We start from the raw sequence: 18625 nt of genomic DNA, 5'->3' as shown, positions 1-18625 counted from the left end.
TTCTGTGTCTTATGATCCTGCTCTACAGTTACTTGATGAAAGAGCAGCACTCTGAAAGCTAGTAATTCCAAATAAGCCTGGCCCTGGGGAGTGTAATTGAACAAAGAGACCTTAAGAGTGCAGGTTTGTAATTCCTTGAAAGTGGAGTCACATAGTCATAGGATAGTGAAGGCAGCATTTGGTATGCTTACCTCTATTGGTCAGTGCATTGAGTATATGATTTGGGACATGTTACAGTTGTGCAGGACATTGGTTAAGTCATTATTGGAAGACTGTGTGCAATTCTAGCATCCCTGCTATTGGAAGGATGTTATGAAACTTGAAAGGATTGAGGAAAAAAAAAACTAACAAGAATGTTGGACACTTTGAGCTATCAGGATAGGCTGGGGCTGTTTTCCCTGCAACATCAGAGGCTGAGGGGTGGCCTTATAGTGGTTTATAAAATCATGAGGGGCATGGGCAGGATAAATAGACCAAGTATTTTCCCTTGGGTGGGGACGTCCAACCTATGGGGCATAAAGTTAAGGTGAGAGGGGAAAAATGTAAAAGGGACCCGAGGGGCACCTTTTCCATGCAGAGGGTGGCGCGTGTATGGTTCTAGAGGAAGCAGTAGAGGTTGGTACAATGACAACATTTAAAAGGCATCTGGATGGGTATACGAATAGCAAGTGTTTAGCGTGATACGGGCCAAATGCTGACCAATGAGACTAGATTTATTTAGGATATCTGGTCAGCATGGACGTGTTGGATCAAAGAGTCCGCTTCTGTGCTGTATAACTCCGATTCTTTAATCCTCTTCACTCTCCACTGCATTTTTGGTGTCATCTAAAAACTTACTAACCATACTTCCTGTATTCACACCCAATCATTTATATAAGTGACAATGTTATGGATTAGGCCAGACCCCTCAAAACATTTTTAAGCAGGTAGCCCAGACCATAACTTCGCTATTTGTTTAGCTAGTGGGTATTCCCGGTGTAAATTAGCTGGGTTGTCTGCCAAGTTTTAAACAAGATTTATTTACAGAATGAAACACAAAAGAACAGAAAACAGAATACCACCAAGCGTATCCTATCCAAACCTGACTTAATGATATTGTTCCAAAACCACTTGCAACTTCCCAATACACATACCCCTTAGCACAAAAGGTAAAAATCAAACTAAGGCTGACAGTTTGCAAGGAAAGGAAATGCAACAGTCTGTTTTGCACATCCCCTGCTGCAACTGAACTGACCAACTGAACTGAACTGCACATAGAGAGCTGGCCCCCTTGACTATACCAGTTTTCCAAAAGATCTTTCAAGCTTTTGGTCTGACGCACTGTTAGGGTAAACAACAAGGACCCCAACAAAGCATTCATTTCCGCACCAACCCAGCCGTTTCGGAGCCTGGGCTGTTTTACGACTTCTCTGAAAAAAATCAAGGGCACAGTAACTTTGAGAAAAAGGACCAGCTTTGTGACAACAAAGAGCAGTGGATCTAGCACTTATCCTTGGACCACGCTGCTGGTGACCACCTTCAAGTCTGAAAAGCAACCTTCAACCATCACCATCTGTTTTGTTCCTTCAAGCCAATTTTATCTCCGATTGGCTAGCTCTCCCAGATCCCATGTGATCTAGCCTTACTAACCAGTCGACCCTGCAGAACCTTGTCAAACACTTTGCTGAAGTCCATACACAGTCGTCTACAACTCCGCCTTCATCAATTTTCTTTGTCACCTCTTCAATACATTCAATCAAGTTAGTGAGACACAATTTCCCACAGACAAAGCTATGCTGACTATCCTTCAGCAGTCCTTGCCTTTCCAAAGAGGGAACCCTGGATGACAAGAGATATTGAGGTTTTGACCAGAAAAAAAAAGGAGGCGCCTGAGGTACAGGCAGCTGGGATCAAGGGAATCCCTGGAGGTATATAGGGAATACATGAGTTTACTGAAGAAGGAAATCAGGAGGGTGAGACAGGGGGCACAAGATAGCCTTGGCTGAGAAGATTAGGGTGAATCCAAAGAGATACCTTAAGTACATTAAAGGGAAAAGAATAACGAGAGAGACAATAGGGCCCTGCAAGGACCAAAGTGGACATGTATGTGTAGAATTGCAGGAGATGGGCGAGGTTCACAAATGAATATTTCTTCTCTGTGTTTACCATGGAGAAAGACATGAAGACTTGGGAACTTGGGGGCAGTTAGTGGTGATATCTTGGGGACAATCCATACCACAGTTGAGGTAGGGTTGTTTGTATTATAATGTATGAAATGGATAAATCTTCTGGTCCTGACTAGATATAGGAGAAAGTGAGGACTGCAGATGCTGGAGATCAAAGCTGAAAATGTGTTGCTGGAAAAGCGCAGCAGGCCAGGCAACATCCAAGGAGCAGGAGAATCGATGTTTCGGGCATGAGCCCTTCTTCAGGAATCCTGAAGAAGGGCTCATGCCCGAAACGTCAATTCTTCTGCTCCTTGGATGCTGCCTGGCCTGCTGCGCTTTTCCAGCAACACATTTTCAGCTCTGACTAGATATACCCAAGAACACTGCAAGAGGCGAGTGAAGAAATTGCGGGGGCCCTGGCTGATATTTTTGCACTATTATTAGCCACCGGTAAGATCCTGGAAGGGTAAGGAATTCAAGAAAGGCTGCAAAAAAAGCCTGAGAACAATAGAGCAGTAAGCTTAACATCTGTGGTGGGCACGTTACTTGCGAAGATTTTGAGGGATAAGATATACATGCACATGGAAGTCATGGTTTGATTGAGTTGTCTGCATGGCGTTGTGAGTGGGAGATCTTGCCTCACAAGTTTGTTACAGTTCTTGGGTATACCAATGGGTGGTGCTGGGCCCATTACTGTTTGTTGTCTATATCCATGAACAAGCCATGATTAGTAAGTTTATAGATGACACTAAGTAAGTAGTATCGTGGACAGTGAGGAAGGTTATAAGAAATTGCAGCAGGACCTTGATCAGCTGGGGAAGTGGGCCTAGAAATGGCAAATGGAATTTTATATAGATAAGTGTGAGGGCTTGCATTTTGGTAAGTCAAATGTTTCATGGTGAATGATAATGCCTCAGGCAGTGTAGTCGAGCAGAAGGATCCTGGAGTTCAGGTTCACAGCTCTCTGAAAGTGGAGTCACAGGTAGACAGGACAGTGAAGGTGGCTTTTGGTACACTGGCCTTCATCAGTCATGGAACGGATTATAGAAGTTGGGAAGTTATGCTGCAGTTGTACAGGACGTTGGTGAGGCCACACTTGGAGTATTGTGTTCAGTTCTGGTCATCTTGTCATAGGAAGGCTGTTATTCTGGATTAGTGGTGCTGGAAAAACACAGCAGTTCAGGCAGCATCTGAGGAGCTGCCTGAACTGCCGTGCTTTTCCAGCACCACTAATCCAGAATCTGGTTTCCAGGATCTGTAGTCATTGTTTGTACCATAGGAAGGCTGTTATTAAACTAGAAAGAGTGCAGAAGAAATTTACAATGATGTTGCTTGGACTCAATTGTCTAAGTTATAGGGAGAGGTTGGACAAACTAGGTTTTTTTTTCTTTTGAGCGTAAGAGACTGAGGGGGTACCTTATAGAGGTGTATAAGATCATGACAGGCATGGGTAGGGTGAGTGCACTCAGTCTTTTCCCCAGGGATTGGGAATCGAGGACTAAAGGGCATCAGTGTAAGGTTAGAGGGGAAAGAATAAAAGGGAACCTGAGGGGCAATTGGTTCACACAGAGGGTGGTACACATATGGAATGAGCTGCCAGCGGAAGCAGTTGAGATGGGTACATTAACAACATTTGGACAAATACATGGACAGGAGAACACTAGAAGGATACGTGCCAAGAGCAAGGAAATGAGGTTAGCGTGGATAGAAATTTTGGTTGGCATGAACCAGTTCAGGCCAAAGGGCATGTCTCAATGCTATAGAACTCTGACTCTGTAAATGCACATGAATCCTGTCCCTTAGAATCCCCTGCAACAACCAGTGACATCTGGCTGACCAGTCTATAGTTCCCTGGCTTATAGTTCCCTGGCTTCTCCTTAAAGCTTTTCGCAAATAGTGCCACACATTAGCCAACCTCCAGTCTTACCTGTGGCTGTTGATGATACAAATACTTCAGCAAGGGGCCCAGCAATGTCTTCTCTAGCTGCCCACAAAGTTCTGGGAAACACCCCATTAGGTGCCAGGGGATTTATCTACCTTTATGCATTTTAAGTCATCCAGCAACTCCTCTTCTGCAATGTCCTTTCAAGATCAAAAGTAAGTCGACACCAGGTTATAGTCCAACAGGTTTATCTGAAATCAGAGGCTTTTGGAGTGCTGCTACTTTGTCAGGTAAAGTGAATAAGCCTGTTGGACTATAACCTGGTGTCCTCTGACTTGTGACCTTATCCACCCAGTCCAACAACGACACCTCCACATCATGGCTACCAACTCTTTTCGAAACATCACTATTTATTCCCCAAATTTCCCTAGCTTAAATGTCCTTCTCCACAGTAAATACTGACACAAAATATTTCTTTAGCATCTCACCCATTTCCTGTAGTTCCACACAGACACCCCTACTCTCCCCCTAATTACTCTTGTGCCCTTAATGTACTTGTAGAATCTCTTTGGATTCTCCTTAACTCAACTGCCAAAGCTATCTCTGTCCCATTTCTTCCCCCCTGATTTCCCTCTTATGTACACTCCAATCGCCCTTTTACTGCTCTAGGGATTCACTCATTCCCAGCTGTCTAAACTTCATATATGCCTCCTCCTTTTTCTCAATTCTCTAGTCATCCAGCCCTGCCCTTCACACTAATATGAACTTCCTTTTTACATTTTTAAAGGACTTCCCAACTGCCCTGCAAATAGTGTCCCCAATCAACCTTTGACATTCCAGTCTAATACCATTAAAATTGGCCTTACTCCAATTTAGAACTTTAGCTTTTAGATCAGGTCTATCCTTTTCTATCACTATTTTAAAACTAACAGAATTCTGATCACTTGCACCCAAAGTGCTCCCCCACTGATACTTCAGTCACTTGCCCTGCCTTATTTTCCAACAAGTCAACTGTTGCTCCTTTCTCTAGTATGTATATCCACATATTGAAACAGAAAATTTTCTTGTATTCAAAGTTTGAGAAGATCTGTAGCTCGGGTGCTCGTTGCTGTGGTTCTGTTAGCCGAGCTGGAAGTTTTTGTGGCAAACGTTTCGTCCCCTGTCTCGGTGACATCCTCAGTGCTTGGGAGCCTCCTGTGAAGCGCTTCTGTGGTGTTTCCTCCGGCATTTATAGTGGCCTGTCCCTGCCGCTTCCCGTTGTCAGTTTCAGCTGTCTGCAGTAGTGGCCGATATATTGGGTCCAGGTCGATGTGTTTGTTGATGGAGTTTGTGGATGAGTGCTATGCTTCTAGGAATTCCCTGGCTGTTCTTTGTTTGGCTTGCCCTATAATGGTAGTGTTGTCTCAGTCAAAATCATGTTCCTTGATGCCTGCGTGTGTGGCTACTAGGGATAGCTGGTTGTGTCGTTTCGTGGCTAGTTGGTGTTCGTGGATGCGGATCGTTAGCTGTCTTCCTGTTTGTCCTATATAGTGTTTTGTGCAGTCCTTGCATGGGATTTTGTACACTACATTAGTTTTGCTCATGTTGGGTATCGGGTCCTTCGTTCTGGTGAGTTGTTGTCTGAGTGTGGCTGTTGGTTTGTGTGCTGTTATAAGTCCTAGTGGTCGCAGTAGTCTGGCTGTCATTTCAGAAATGTTCTTGATGTATGGTAGTGTGGCTAGTCCTTTCTTGTATACACTTAAATTCCTCCCTATCCAAACCATTAGTACAATAACAGGCCAAAAATCCCCAACCATTATTACCTTGGTATTCTGAGGTAACTGTGCTCTCCTTACGTATTGTTTCTCAACTTCCCACTAACTGTTGGGTGATCCCTTTCTTATTTCTCTGTTCCACCCATATAATTTCACTGAATCGTCTCCCAGAAATACCCTCCCTCCATAATGTTATCACTGAGCAAAAACACTACTCCCACTCCTCTCTTGCCTCCATTTCTGTCCTTCCTATATCATCTATATCCTGGAACATTAAGCTGCCAATCCTGTCGATCCCCGACCTATGTTTCTGTAATGATATCCTAGTTCCATATTCCCAATTTTGCCCTTTGACTTGCTCCCCTTAGCTATTGTACTAGCCTCAGCGTAACCGGATGCCTAGTTTCCTACATTCTCATCCCCTTCCCAACCTGTGCCATTGGTACAATGACCCATTGCTGCTCACTCTCTCTTTACAAAATGTTCTGCATCCTCTCCAAAACATCCTTGAACCTGACAAAGGAGGCAACACGACACATCCTGATGTCTCGCTGATGGCCACAGAAACGTCTGTTTGTGCCCCAAACTGCAGTTTTTAAATAACATACTTTTTTTTAATCCTTCTGCCAAAATGCTAATTTTACTTTTCCCATATCATAATCCATTCGCTACATTTTTGCTCATTTACTTAACCTGTGTAGCTTCCTTGGGTCCTCTTCACAATCCTGCCTACTTTTGTCTAATCAACAACTTAAGTAATCATATCTTTGGTTCCTTCATCCAAGTTATTTATTTAAATAATGCCGGAGGGCATGAAGAGAAATCCCAAAGTCAACTGTACTTTTCGGATAATATGTTCATATTTAAACTGCATACTGTTTAAAAATGGGCAACATTGCCCAACTCGTAAAATGGCCACTGATCACATTATCACATTTTCCAGAATCATCTGAATCCCTTACTTTGTAGAGACTGTCCAGCTAACGCTGTCCCCAGCTAGCTCCGGACAAAGGGACACCTCAAAATTAGCCAATGTTAAAATATCTGTGCATACTTTAACCTCTGTACGTCACAATGGAATTTCCGATGGTGGGGGGAGGCAAGATCACATTGTTAGTTGAAAGACATTCCGATTATAGACCATCAGTACCAGAAATGCATGCCTTTGTCACATGACTGAATTGTTTAGATTAGATTAGATTACATTACAGTGTGGAAACAGGCCCTTCGGCCCAACAAGTCCACACCGACTCGCCGAAGCGCAACCCACCCATACCCCTACATTTACCCCTTACCTAACACTACAGGCAATTTAGCATGGCCAATTCACCTGACCTGCACATCTTTGGACTGTGGGAGGAAACCGGATCACCCGGAGGAAACCCACGCAGACACGGGGAGAACGTGCAAACTCCATACAAACAGTCGCCTGAGGCGGGAAATGAACCCGGGTCTCTGGTGCTGTGAAGCAGCAGTGCTAACCACTGTGCCACCCACTACTGGGATTTTACATCAGTTTAAACATACTGGGATTTTACATCAGTTGCTGTTTAACCTCCAGAGGGAAGGAGGACTCCTGGTTGAGGTCACTTTCTGTCTCAGAGGCTCTATCTCTGTCTCCAAGTTGGAGACAGTTCGCCTGCAAGAAAGAAAACAACTAGGCCCATCTCTATGAGAAAATGATTATAGGACACTGACCTCTGGGAGCTTGTGACTCACCTGGGGTAAGTTTTTATTTTATCAATACTGCTGGACTTGCCAAAAGTAGTCATTTGCAACAGTTCCCCTGTCCTGCCTGCCTTAATTTCCTGTGTGTGTTTCGTGTATGTGGATGGCGTAGTGAAGCACTTTGCTCGCATTTTAAATGTCTCAGTAACAAATCCTGACTTTGATTTCATTTTACATGTTTTTGCTGTGTTTTTCTTTCAAAAGTTGGAATCCAGAAACCAAGGCTTGGGAAACACACCCTTGGCCCTAGCTCAGCAAGGGACAGAGTGAAAAGGGAAAGGCGTAAACCAAACAATAGGTCACTGTGTTGGACTGAGGAAGGGTCAAGCCATCATAACTATAATCCTCCCTATTCCTGCTTTGTATATGACAATTGGAAAACTTTGAGGCCCCATGACTTACGAACCAAAAAAATGACTAATTTAGAGCATAGAGACGTACAGCACAGAAACAGACTCTTTGGTCCAACCCGTCCATGCCAGATATCCCAACCCAATCATGTCCCACCTGTCAGCACCCGGCCCATATCTGTCCAAACCCTTCCTGTTCATTTACCTATCCAGATGCCTTTTAAATGTTGCAATTGTACCAGCCTCCACCACTTCCTCTTACAGCTCATTTCCATACCCGTACCACCATCTGTGTGAAAAAGTTGGCCCTTAGGTCACTGCAGGCCCAACTGCTTGGTGAACTGTTCCCTAAGCTTATGTTCGGTCTCCCCACTGTAAGAAGATCACTTCCCCTTCCCCTGCAACCAGAAAAAAATGTAAAACCTACCAATACACCACACCCCACCTCTATCCAGGGCCCCAAACAGTCCTTCCAGGTGAGACAGAGGTTCACCTGTCTCTCTTTCAACCTAGTTTACCGCATCGGGTGCTCCCGATGTGGTCTTCTCTGCACAGGGGCCGAGCAGACCTCCCAGTCACCGCCCATTTTCATTCCTGCAATCACTTCCTTTCCAACATGACCATCCTTGGCCTCCTCCGTTGCTGAAACAAACCACAGCGCCTATTGGAGGAACAGCACCTCATCTTCCGCCTGGGCACCCTACAGCCCGGAGGACTCAACACTGAGTTCTCCAATTTTAAAACCTTCCTTCCCCATCCCCCGACTCCCTTCCCAGACCGTCCTCCTCACTGCCACTGCTCCCTGCCACCATCCGGATTAATTCCTCCCACTGACCAACCAGATTGTACGCTCTACCTGTCTTCACCTATCCCCACCTCACCACCCTGCCCAACCTGCCCCTTCATCTGCAGCTCCTCCCGCACCCACCCACCCCAGTCCTAAAGAAGGGTTACACACAGAATGTTGACTTCTCCACCTCCTAATGCTGCCTGGCTTGCTGTGTTCTTCCAGCCTCCTGCCGGTCTACTTTATTTTGCTAGCCAGCTACCCTTCTATCTGTGCCAATATGTTGGTACCTGTACTACGTGCTCTTATTTTCTGCAATAATCTTTGATGTGGCACCTTATTAAATGCCTTCTGGAAGTCCAAATACAGTCCATCTTCTGGCTCCTCATTGTTCACAGCACACTTTACTTATTCAAAGAACTCCCAGGAATTGATCAAACATGATTTCCCTTTCAAAAAGCCGTGCTGACTCTGTCCAATTACTTTTCACTTTTCTAAATGCCCTAATATAACAACTTTAATAATACCGTCTAACATTTTCCCAATGGCAAATGTTAAGCTAACTGGCCAATACTATCCTACCCTTCATGAATAAAGAAGTTAGGAATATCGGAACAAAGGAATGGCAGGACATTCAGTCCATTGAGCCTACTCTGCCATTTAATTATCTGCCCTTCCCAAACGTCACGGGGCGGTACAGTGGCTCAGTGGTTAGCACTGCTGCCTCACAGCACCAGGGTCCCAGGTTCAGTTCCAACCTTGGGCATCTGTCTGTGGGGAGTTTGCAAGTTCTCCCCATGTCTGCGTGGGTTTCCTCCGGGTGCTCCGGTTTTCTACCACAGTCAGGTGAATTGGCCATGCTAAATTGCCCATAGTGTTAGGTGCATTAGTCAAAGGAAAATGGGTCTGGGTGGGTTACTCTTCAGAGGGTCAGTGTGGACTTGTTGGGCCGAAGGGCCTGTTTCCACACTGTAGGATATCTGTCTGTCTATAATCAGTTCTTCGCCCTGGGAACAATGCAGCTATGCGTCTGTATTAGCAATTGTAATTTTGTTTATCTCCATTTGTGCTTTTAAATCGTCGATCATGTTGTGAATGCTGGGGTTTGCATTCAGGTAGAGCGCCCTTAACTTTGACTTTTTAATATCATTCTACTTTTGAAGCTCAGCAAGGTTTCGCTTCTTTCTGATCTCCCAAGCATCTTTTCAACTTTCTGTTACAAACTTTACTCCCTTCTAATTTGGGTCACCCGGCATGTTTTCATCGCCCGATAAGTTAGGTTAAACTAGCCCAACAGCTCTCGCAATTCTCCGTGAGATTATCAGACCCAGTCCCGTTGAGGTGTAATCTGTCCTGGTGCCTGGAACATATTGCCAGCAGAGATAGTAGGGGCAGGCACGGTAGATTCATTTAAGGTGCATCTGGACAGATGCATGAGTAGGTGGGGAGCAGAGGGATACAGATGCTTAGGAATTGGGCGATAGGCTTAGACAGTGGATTTGGATCGGCACAGGTTGGAGGGCTGTTCCTGGGCTGTAAATTTTCTTTGTTATCCAGCTTGTACAGGTCCCACAGAGTTACATTTGCTATTTTTCTGACTCTAGAGAATTTAAAATATAAAACAACACATGAATTACCTGAACTAGTCACTTCTACTAGGACCCGAGGATGAAATTCATCAAAATCCAGCAAACTTATCAGCTATAGCTCCAGCAATTTGCTCAATACCACTTCCATGCTGATTTATAATCTTGAGTCCCTCCTGGTCTTCCATTTCCTGATGTACAGCTATTTCTGGGATGTTACTTATATTCTCTCTAGTGAAGACTGGTGCAAAGTATCTGTTCATTTGCCATCACTAATTCCCCAGACTCACTCACTATAGCACTCATGTTGACTTCCTTTCTCTTGACACTGGACTCTTTAAATATCTAAAGAAACTCTTCTTCTGTCTCTATATTTCTACCTAGCTTTCTCTTGTACTCCAATTTTCCCTCTATTTCACAAGTCAGAGATTGGATATTTACTGTTTGATACAAACTAAACCTGGTTCTTCTCACAGATGTCAGTAGATCCCCAACTAATTCCTGATACATTCATTCAGACTGTGAATAAAAGGTGGGAAAAGCCTTTGCATGGCTCAAATAATGACCAGTCCTATTAACTACTACTTTTCACAATTAATATTTCTAGATTTTAAATCTAAAGCCAGTCAAATATCACCAAATATAGCCTTTGATAGAATCTGTGTACGGCTGTATGAAAAGCTGAATGTACAGGCATTTCCAAATTCAACAACAGCGTAAGCTCAGCGAATTATAAACAAGATAATCACTCGTCACTAACCAGTCACCTCTTCAAAGCCACTTGATCCCACTCTTTGCTCCAAAAGATCACAAGATAACAGGGCAGAATTAGGCCAGTCAGCCCATCAAGACTGATCTTCCATCTGATCATAGCTGATATATTTCTCAACCCCATTCATTTGCCTTCGCCCCATAACACCTGACCCTGTTACTGACCGAGAGCCTATCTCCATTTTAAACACACTCAATGACTTGGCCTCCACAGCCCACTGCAGCAATGAGTTCCACAAAGTCTCCACTCTCTAGCTGAAGTATTTGCTCCTCATCTTATGGGTGGCACAGTGGCTCAGTGGTTAGCACTGCTGCCTCACAGCACCAGCGTCCCAGGTTCCATTCCAGCCTTGGGTGACGGTCTGTGTGGAGTTTGCACACTCTCCCTGTGTCTGCATGGGTTTCTTCCGGGGTGCTCCGGTTTCCACCCACAGTCCAAAGATGTGCAGGTCAGGTGAATTGGCCATGCTAAATTGCCCGTAGTATTAGCCAGAGGGAAATGGGTCTGGATGGATTACTCTTCGGAGGGTCAGTGTGGACTTGTTGGGCCGAAGGGCCTGTTTCCACACTGTAGGGAATTTAATCTCAGTTCTACAGTGTCGCCCCTTCACCCTGAGGCTGTACCCTGGATTCTAGTCTCTCCTAAGAGTGGAAAATTTCTACATCCATGCTATCCAGGCATCTCAGTATCCTATAAGTTTCAGACCCTGAGTTCTTAACTGCTCCTTGTATGACAAGCCTTCTTCTGCAGGATCGTTCTTGTAAACCACTTCTGGACGCCCCCCCACCCCACGCCAGCACATCTTTCCTTCAAAACAGAATCCAAAACCTCAAAATATTATAAATGCACTCTGATCAGAGCCTTATACAGCCTCAGCAATGCATCGCTGCTCGAGACTTATAACTCTCTTGAATTGAATGTTAACAATACATTACTTCCTAACCACCAACTAAACACGTATGTTAACCTTAAGAGAATCCAGGCCTTTGACTCCCACGTCCCTTTGCACTTCAGATACAAGAAGCCTTACTCCATTTTGAAAATACTCTACACCTGTGTTCTTCTTACCAAAATGTATATCCTCTGATTTTGCCACATTGTGCTCTATCTGCCACTTCTCTGCTCACCTGTAGCATGTCCAAGTCGTTCTACAGCCTCCCACGTCTTCAATACTACCTGTCCCTCCATCCATTTTGGTCTCATCTCCAAATGTAGCAACAATGCCCTCAGTTCCAGATCGTTAATGTGTATAGTTGCGATGCCAACACTAAAACTGCAAAACTTCACTAGTTATTGACGGTCATTCTGAAAAAGACCCCTTGCCCTCTCCCTTCTGCCAGTCAGCCAATCCTTTACCCATCTATCCCAAACACCGTGGGCTTTTATCTTACTTAACAGCCTCCTGTGTGGCACCTTGTCAAAGGCCTTCTGGAAATCCAAATAGATCATGTCCACTGGCTCTCCTATGTCTAACTTGCTTGTTACCTCCTCAAAGAATTTTAACAGATTGGTCAGGCATGACCTTCCCTGGTCGAGCCTGTGCTGACTCTGCCCTATTTTACTGTGCACATCCAAACACTCTGCAATCTCATCCTTAATAATGGACTCTAAAATCTTACCAACTGAAATCGGGCTAACCCATTTATAATTTTGTGTCTTCTGCCTCCTTTCCTTCTTAAACAGGAGGATTACATTGGCCATTTTCCAGTCGTCTAGGATACTTCATGATTCCAGTGATTCCTGAAAGATCATGACCAATGCCTCTACACTCTCCTCAGATTAGGTGGACTGGCCATGGGGAATGCAACATCTCAGGGATAGGGTCAGGGAGGGATGCTCTTCAGAGGGTTGGTGTGGACCCAATGATCTGCTTCCAACACTATAGGAATTCTATGATCGCCTTCAGAACTGTGGCATGTAGTCCATCTGGTCCAGGATATTTACCCACCTTCACACTTCTGAGCTTTGCAAGGATGCCCAGAGGCGGCTTCTTGACATTTTTTGATGAAGAGAATTGCTAAGTTCTTGTTGCAATTTGGTGAAGAGGATGGTCAATTGATTCAAATACACCATAACTCAGTTAAGCACTACCATGAATTCAATGTCACCTTCAACCAACTACAGGCCATTCTTGTGATTCTGGCAGGAATACACAGAAAATACACAGGAATACACCGGCTTCTGGCCTCAAGAACCTTAGCACACTTGAAGATAATTCAGCAGTAACATTTCTGGGATGGCTTTGGAAAACGCAAGTAAAAAAGTTCACTCAACCTGCTGCTTTATACTTGCTCCAATCCATCCACAGTCAAATCCACATGAACTCACCCTGAACTAGCTGGTCAGATTCTATCAGAGACTGCTGGAACATTACCTGACAATAAATGGCTTCAGGCAGTTTCTCCAGTCCCTGGGAGCTATATTCTCTGCTCCTGTCAAAGAGTTCCATAGTTCAAAAGGATTTCAACACTCGCTATCTAAGATCAGACAACAAGAATGGTTGTCTGAGTGAGGGAAGTAAGCACCTACAGAGGAGATTGAAATAGGCAGCAAAGTACTTGATAACAAGTTGCACAAAACTCAGTTCTGTACGTGAAAGTATGCACAGATTGGATGCTCGTCTTTTTAAAAATAAAATCAGCTTGTTATTTCTCACCGATATCCTGGATATGCCCAGACCCCGAAGTAACGGCTTTACCTCAGGACATAAGATGGTCTCAGCAAACAGGGGTAGCCGACAGTCTCCGCAAATGAGAGGGCATCATCCTGGCACAAAGAGAGAAGTCAGTCAGTGAAAGAGCGACTCTACTCACAGCAACGATTCACCTCACGAAGAATGGTCCGGGAAGCAACAGCAAGGCCTTTCCAGCACAAGACCAAGATGTTGCGAGTAATGCTGCAGCTCTGTCTTCGCATCTACCCCAGGGCGTGGAACTGTCTTTTCCCAATGATAACATAGCATCGAGTACATGCTCAGTATTATGGACAAAGGGGAGATAATCAGTAGCAAAGCCTGCAGAATGGAGAGGTCAGATTTGGAAACAATTGATCTCTCTACTCAAGAGAGGCTGCTCAATTTCTTACAAGTATCTCAAGCACTTACTAGTCCAACAAGACCAAAAATCACTCTGTGGTGGCTGATGAGCAACAGCAAATCCTGGACATGGGCCAGAGACCATGCCAATAAAATAACAAATTGAGCAGTGCCCTAAGGCTCTCCTCAATGTGCTGAACAACGCTGGGCATGGTCATCTGCTGGTACTCATATCCTCACTCCCACAGAGTGTCTTCCTCAATTAACCGGATCTTCAGTCAGAAAGTTTCAAGAGGCTATCCCTCTACAAGGGTAATCACAGGCGTGAATGACCCCATCTTTTCTCTCAGTTGCTCTTCATCCAGTAGATTGAGAAGTAGGAATTTCAGCGGAGTTAGGACTTCGTTTGTTCAGTTTCTGAACAAAGCCTGGCCTGAGAGGTCAGGCTAACACCTTGCTTCCCCCACTACCTCTGCTGCCCTGTGACTAACACTGTGTCAATGCCTTTCAGCTCCTAGTGACTATGCCTCTCCAGTGTGGCTAATACGGAGTACTGTTGTGGGAAAAATCACCAGCCTCGGAGTCAGAGTTTATAGGACAAGGAAATACCGGAGCTCCGGGGAGGGAGAGACACCAGCAGCACATTCTTCTCTCCATCCACAGCACATTGTAATATAATAGGTCAGTGATGAGGTTACTGTCTTTGTATAATAGTTAGTTTATTCTAAACATTGCAGTCATTGTCAGTTCCAGTACAGCCTTTGTTCATTTCAGTGCAGTCATCATCAATTTCAGCATCTGCACAGAAGTCCATAGCTGTAGTAATGGGCACTAGTTGTTCTTCCTGAGAAGGACAATTACTGCAGCCTGGCTACTAGCACCCTATACCAAGTCTGTATCAAACAGTTAGCAATCCTATCGAAGGGTTGGCTGGACCCAGATACTTCGGCAGGCAGTAGATGCTAATCATGTGTATTCTCTCCCCCACCTACCTTAAACTAATCAACTGGGTTGTGAGTGCATTGTGCTGGAATTCTGGTGGCCACAGGAAATGTCTGTATTTGCTCTGCTGTCTCTCTCCATATTGTGGCCCGGCAGCCATCTTGTGTCAAGCGGCCATCTTGTGTGTCTGTATGCCTAGTATCACCCTGCCCAGTACCATCTCCCAATTCAGTACTGATTACAGAGCAGACCATTACTATTTAATTCACCAACCAAATTATGACAGAAGTGACAAAATCAGGTTATCAAACAGAGTAGAAGCACTAGCTCTTCAAATGTCATTGGAAGTGCAAATTACCTCGAGCAATTTGGATCATACTTTCATGGGTACAACTCTTCATGTAAACTCCTTGCTGATCCTCACTAATCTTGTGGCCACAAATTGACTTCAAGGAAACAGTGAGAATACTCACCAAAGAATTAACTGCCGTCCATGGAGCCTGGGATATCTGGAGCTCATCGAGCACACCTGAGAAGACTGCTCGGTCCTCAGCTCGGTCAATCTGCATTGGATTTGTGCCCAGAATGTTCACACCATACTTGTACAATGGAACAGCCAGGTTATTTGGAATCTGTCCACCAACAGAAATAATGGACCCTTTGCAGCTCTGAGAAAAAATGTCATAGACCAATTACTCAAATGTCTCAGAGAACAGTCAACTCTGGTACAATTCACAGGGAACACAGTCAACTCATTGAGTTCACATTGAGATAAATCAATCACCACATTGATAAATCTCACTGAAAACACGGTCAACTTTTGGATATGTCACGCTGTTAAACCAGTCACTCTTTGTAACATCACACTGTGAACACGCTCAATTCATTGACACAACCACATGAACCCAGTCAAGCCACTGATACATCTCACTGCGAAGCTAGGCAACTCATTGATACATCTCACTGTGAACTCAGTCAACACATTGATAAATCTCTGTGAAAACACGTCAACTCATGGATAAACCCAGTCAACTTAAATGTAGCATCACACTGTGAACACATTCAACTCATTGATACATCTCCCTGAGAACCCATTCAACCCATGAATACATTTCACTGAAAACATAGTCAATTCATGGATGTCTCATGCTGTTAACCCAGTCAACTCATTGTAATGGGATTCAGTGATGACAACACCATTGAATGTCAAGGGGCAGTAGTTAGATTGTCTCTCATTGGTGATGGTCATTGCCTGGCATTTGTGTGGCACAAATGTTACTTGCTACTTATCAGCCCAAGCCTGAACATTATCCAGATCTTGTGGTATTTGAACGGACTGCTTCAGTATCTAAGGAATCACAAATGGTGCTGAACATTGTGCAATCATTGGTGAACATCCCCACTTTTGACTTTATGATGGAGGGAAGGTCATTGATGAAACAACTGAAGATGGCTGTGCCAAGGTAAACAGCCTGAGGAACTCCTGCAGAGATGTCCTGGAGCTGACATGATCGACCTCCAACAATCATGATCATCTTCCTATATGCCAGATATGACTCCAACCACTGGAAAGTTTGCCCCCGATACCCATTAATTCCACTTTTGTTGGGCTCCATGATGCCACACTAAGTCGCAGGCAGCTTTGATGTTAAGGGCAGTCACTCTCACCTCACCTTTGGAGTTTAGCTTTATGTTAGAACCAAGTATGTAACAAGGTCAGGAGCTGGGTGGCCCTGGTGGAACCCAAACTGGGCATTGCTAAGCTGGTGCTGCTTGATAGTACTAGAATCACAGAATCCCTATAATGTGGAAACAGGCCATTTGGCCCATTGAGTCCACAACTACCCTCTGAAGAGGGTCCCATCCAGATCCAACCCCTTACCCTATCCTTGTAACCCCGGCTTTCCCAAGGCTAATCCACCTTGCCTGTATATCCTTGGAGACTATGTGACAATTTAGCATGGCCGATCCACCTTGCCTGCACACTGTGGGAGGAAACCTGAGTACCTGGAGGAAACCCACGCAGAGAATGTGCAATCACCCAACAGACAGTCGCCCAAGGCTGGAATTGAACCCAGGTGCTGTGAGGCAGCAGTGTTAACCACTGGGCCACCATACCATCCTCTACTGATTATCTCACTGTGAACACAGTCAACTCATTGACAGATCTCACTGAAAACACAATCTATGAATGTCATTCTGTAACTCAGTCAACTTATTGCAACATCACACTGAACACAGTTAACCCATTGAAACATTTAATGTGAACCCAATCATCTCACTGAGTAATGTAGGAATGGGTTGACTGGATTCACAGTGAACCCTGTTGATATGTCTCACTGTGAATCTGGTCAACACGATATTAAAACATATGTCAGAAGTATTAAGTTAGCCTGGAGCAGTGTTTTGTAGAGCAAGACGACGGTGTTATTTTCTGGGTCTGTACACTGAAAGGAGCAAAATGGCCTTTAGTAGAGTGATAGGCTCTTTTTGTCTGATGTGTGAGTTGAAGGTGTTTATGGGTTACTCAGGATTATATCTGCAATAAATGTTGTTGGTTGCAAATCCTATCACATCGATTGGAGCGACACTTAGAGACAATGAGGAATTTACAAGAGCAATGGGGTGTGATGGAAGGCAGTTATAGGAAGGGAGAAAAGTCGCAGATACAGTCACAGAGATGGGTTAACTCCAGGAAAAGGAGAGAGGGGTAGGCAGGTAGTGCAGGAGTCTCCTGTGGCGATCCCCATAGCAAACAAGTGTGCTGCTTTGGAAAATGTAGGGGGTGATGGATTCTCAGGGAAATGTAGCACAAACGGCCAAATTTCTGGTATCTAGACTGGCTCGAATGCAATGAGGGGTACATCGGTTTCCAACAGATCGATTGTGTTGGGGGACTCTCTAGTCTGAAGCACAGACAAACGTTGGTGGCCAGCAGCAGAAAAATCAGAATGGGGTATTGCCTCCCTGGTGCCAGGATCAAGGACGTCTCAGAGAGGGTGCAGAATGTTCTCACGGGGGAGAGGGGGCCAGCAGGAGGTCATTGTACACATTGAAACCAACAACATGGAAGGAAAAAGTTTGAGATTCTGAAGGGAGATTACAGAGAGTTAGGCAGGAATATTTTTTAACAAAAAAGGTTATCGAGTCATAGAGATGTACAGAATGGAAAATTGTGAAACTTGAAAGGGTTCAGAAAAGATTGACAAGGATGTTGCCAGGGTTGGAGGATTTGAGCTATAGGGAAAGGTTGAATAAGGCTGGGGCTGTTTTCCCTGGAGCGACAGAGGTTTATAAAATCATGAGGGGTATGGATAGGATAAACAGACAAGGTCTTTTCCCTGAGGTGAGAGAGTCCAGAATAGAGGGCATAGGTTTAGGGTGAGAGGGAAAAGATCAAAAAGGGACCCAAAGGGCACCTTTTTCACGCAGTGTGGTACATGTGTGGAATGAGCTGCCAGAGAATGGTGGAGGCTGGTACAATTGCAACATCTGAAAGGCATCTGGATGGGGATATTAATAGGAAGGGTTGAGAAGTAGATGGGAAGTGCTGGCAAATGGGACTAGATTAGGTTCAGATGTCTGATTGGCATGGACAAGTTGGACCAAAGGGTCTGTTTCCATGCTGTACATCTCTATGACT

At 44.7% G+C, this 18625-nt stretch overlaps 1 protein-coding gene across 1 annotated transcript in view; it reads right to left on the bottom strand.

Moving 5' to 3' along the window:
* The window catches only part of cps1 (carbamoyl-phosphate synthase 1, mitochondrial), a 195340-nt gene that overhangs the window by 45334 nt on the left and 131381 nt on the right, over positions 1-18625 (bottom strand). The window contains exons 26-27 of the mRNA XM_043693435.2: positions 15456-15650; positions 13705-13772 (exon numbers count right to left, since the gene is read on the bottom strand). Of these exons, the coding sequence (XP_043549370.1) occupies positions 13705-13772; positions 15456-15650 (263 nt within the window). The remainder of the gene's footprint in view (positions 1-13704; positions 13773-15455; positions 15651-18625) is intronic.

This window comes from Chiloscyllium plagiosum, unplaced genomic scaffold (assembly GCF_037043375.1).
Source record: "Chiloscyllium plagiosum isolate Xiang-an unplaced genomic scaffold, Cpla_swu_hap1 HiC_scaffold_7, whole genome shotgun sequence".
Classification (NCBI taxonomy): Eukaryota; Metazoa; Chordata; class Chondrichthyes; order Orectolobiformes; family Hemiscylliidae; genus Chiloscyllium; species Chiloscyllium plagiosum.
This window is presented reverse-complemented; position numbering and strand designations above follow the sequence as displayed.